Source organism: Etheostoma cragini, unplaced genomic scaffold (genome assembly GCF_013103735.1).
Source record: "Etheostoma cragini isolate CJK2018 unplaced genomic scaffold, CSU_Ecrag_1.0 ScbMSFa_4169, whole genome shotgun sequence".
Taxonomy (NCBI): Eukaryota; Metazoa; Chordata; class Actinopteri; order Perciformes; family Percidae; genus Etheostoma; species Etheostoma cragini.
Genome location: NW_023268513.1, coordinates 1 through 1,109, shown reverse-complemented (window position 1 = coordinate 1,109; position 1,109 = coordinate 1). Strand labels below are relative to the sequence as shown.

Genomic DNA, 1,109 nt, shown 5'->3' with positions numbered 1-1,109 from the left:
TCTCTCTCCCTCTCTCTCTCGCTCTCTCTCTCTCTCTCTCTCTCTAGATCTTCCCTCCCCCCTCTCTGCCCAGAGACTACCGTCCCGTCCACCGGTTCCGTCCCTCGGTGGAGGTTTTGAGTCTGACGGGGGTCAGCCCGGCGCTGGCCGAGGCCCTCAGGGTCTCCAGGGGTCACATGATCAAAGAGGAGCCCCAACAGGGGGGGGGGCGCCACCAGCTGGACTCCAGCCAGCGGGGGGCGCTGCTGGGAGAAGACGCCCTGCAAGGTAGAGTGTGTGTGTGTGTGTGTGTGTGGAGGGAGTGTAATAAGATACAAATATTTGGTGATTTAAAAATTTATTTCCAAAAGTTGTTTTGTAATACTCTTTTTAATCAACTAACTCATTTTAATTCTTCTTTAAAAAATTTTTATTCTACTTTTTATTTAATTTATGTAATTTATTTTTATTCTATTTTTATTTGTTTTATTTTATTTTATTATTTTTATTTTATATTTTGTATTGTATTTTGTATTGTATTTTTCTATTTATTTTTGTTATTTTTTATTTATTTATGTAATTTACTTTTTTATTTTATATTCTATTTTTATTTCATTTTATTTTTATTTATTTATGTAATTTACTTTTTTTTATATTCTATTTTTATTTTATTTTATTTATTTTATTTATGTAATTTAATGATATTTTATTGTTATTTCTCTGTATTGATCCGCCTCTGTCGTCCTGATCAGGACCCAGTTCAGTCCTGGAGCTGCTGAAGCCTGAAGACCGAGAGCGGCTGCTGAGCCTCCGCAACCCCCCGCCCCCGGCCTCCCATGATGCCTTGCGGCGGGCGGGCCCCCCCGCGGCGTCCGGCCTCCAGCAGGAGGCGCTGTCCGTGTGGAGGGGGGTCCAGACCTCGTCGCAGACGTTCAGACCGTTTGAGAAGAACTCGAGCAAACAGGCTCGCTACGAGCTGTACCTGGACCGCCTGAAGCACGGGGACAAAGGTACTGCATCTCCCAGCATGCACTGCAAGGTGTAGTGTGTAGTAAGGGGGACAAAGGTACTGCATGTCCCAGCATGCACTGCAGGGTGTAGTGTGTAATAAGGGGGACAAAGGTACTGCA

The 1,109-nt window shown here is 44.2% G+C and overlaps 1 protein-coding gene across 1 annotated transcript; it reads left to right on the top strand.

Annotated features, from left to right (window-relative positions):
* Nucleotides 1–9: 9 nt before the first annotated feature.
* Nucleotides 10–1,024, top strand: gpatch1 (G patch domain containing 1). The gene is made up of 2 exons (XM_034866175.1): nucleotides 10–267; nucleotides 732–1,024. Exons 1-2 carry the CDS (start codon nucleotides 177–179, stop codon nucleotides 1,022–1,024), a joined length of 384 nt encoding a protein of 127 aa, XP_034722066.1. The 5' UTR covers nucleotides 10–176.
* The last annotated feature ends 85 nt before the right edge of the window (nucleotides 1,025–1,109 follow it).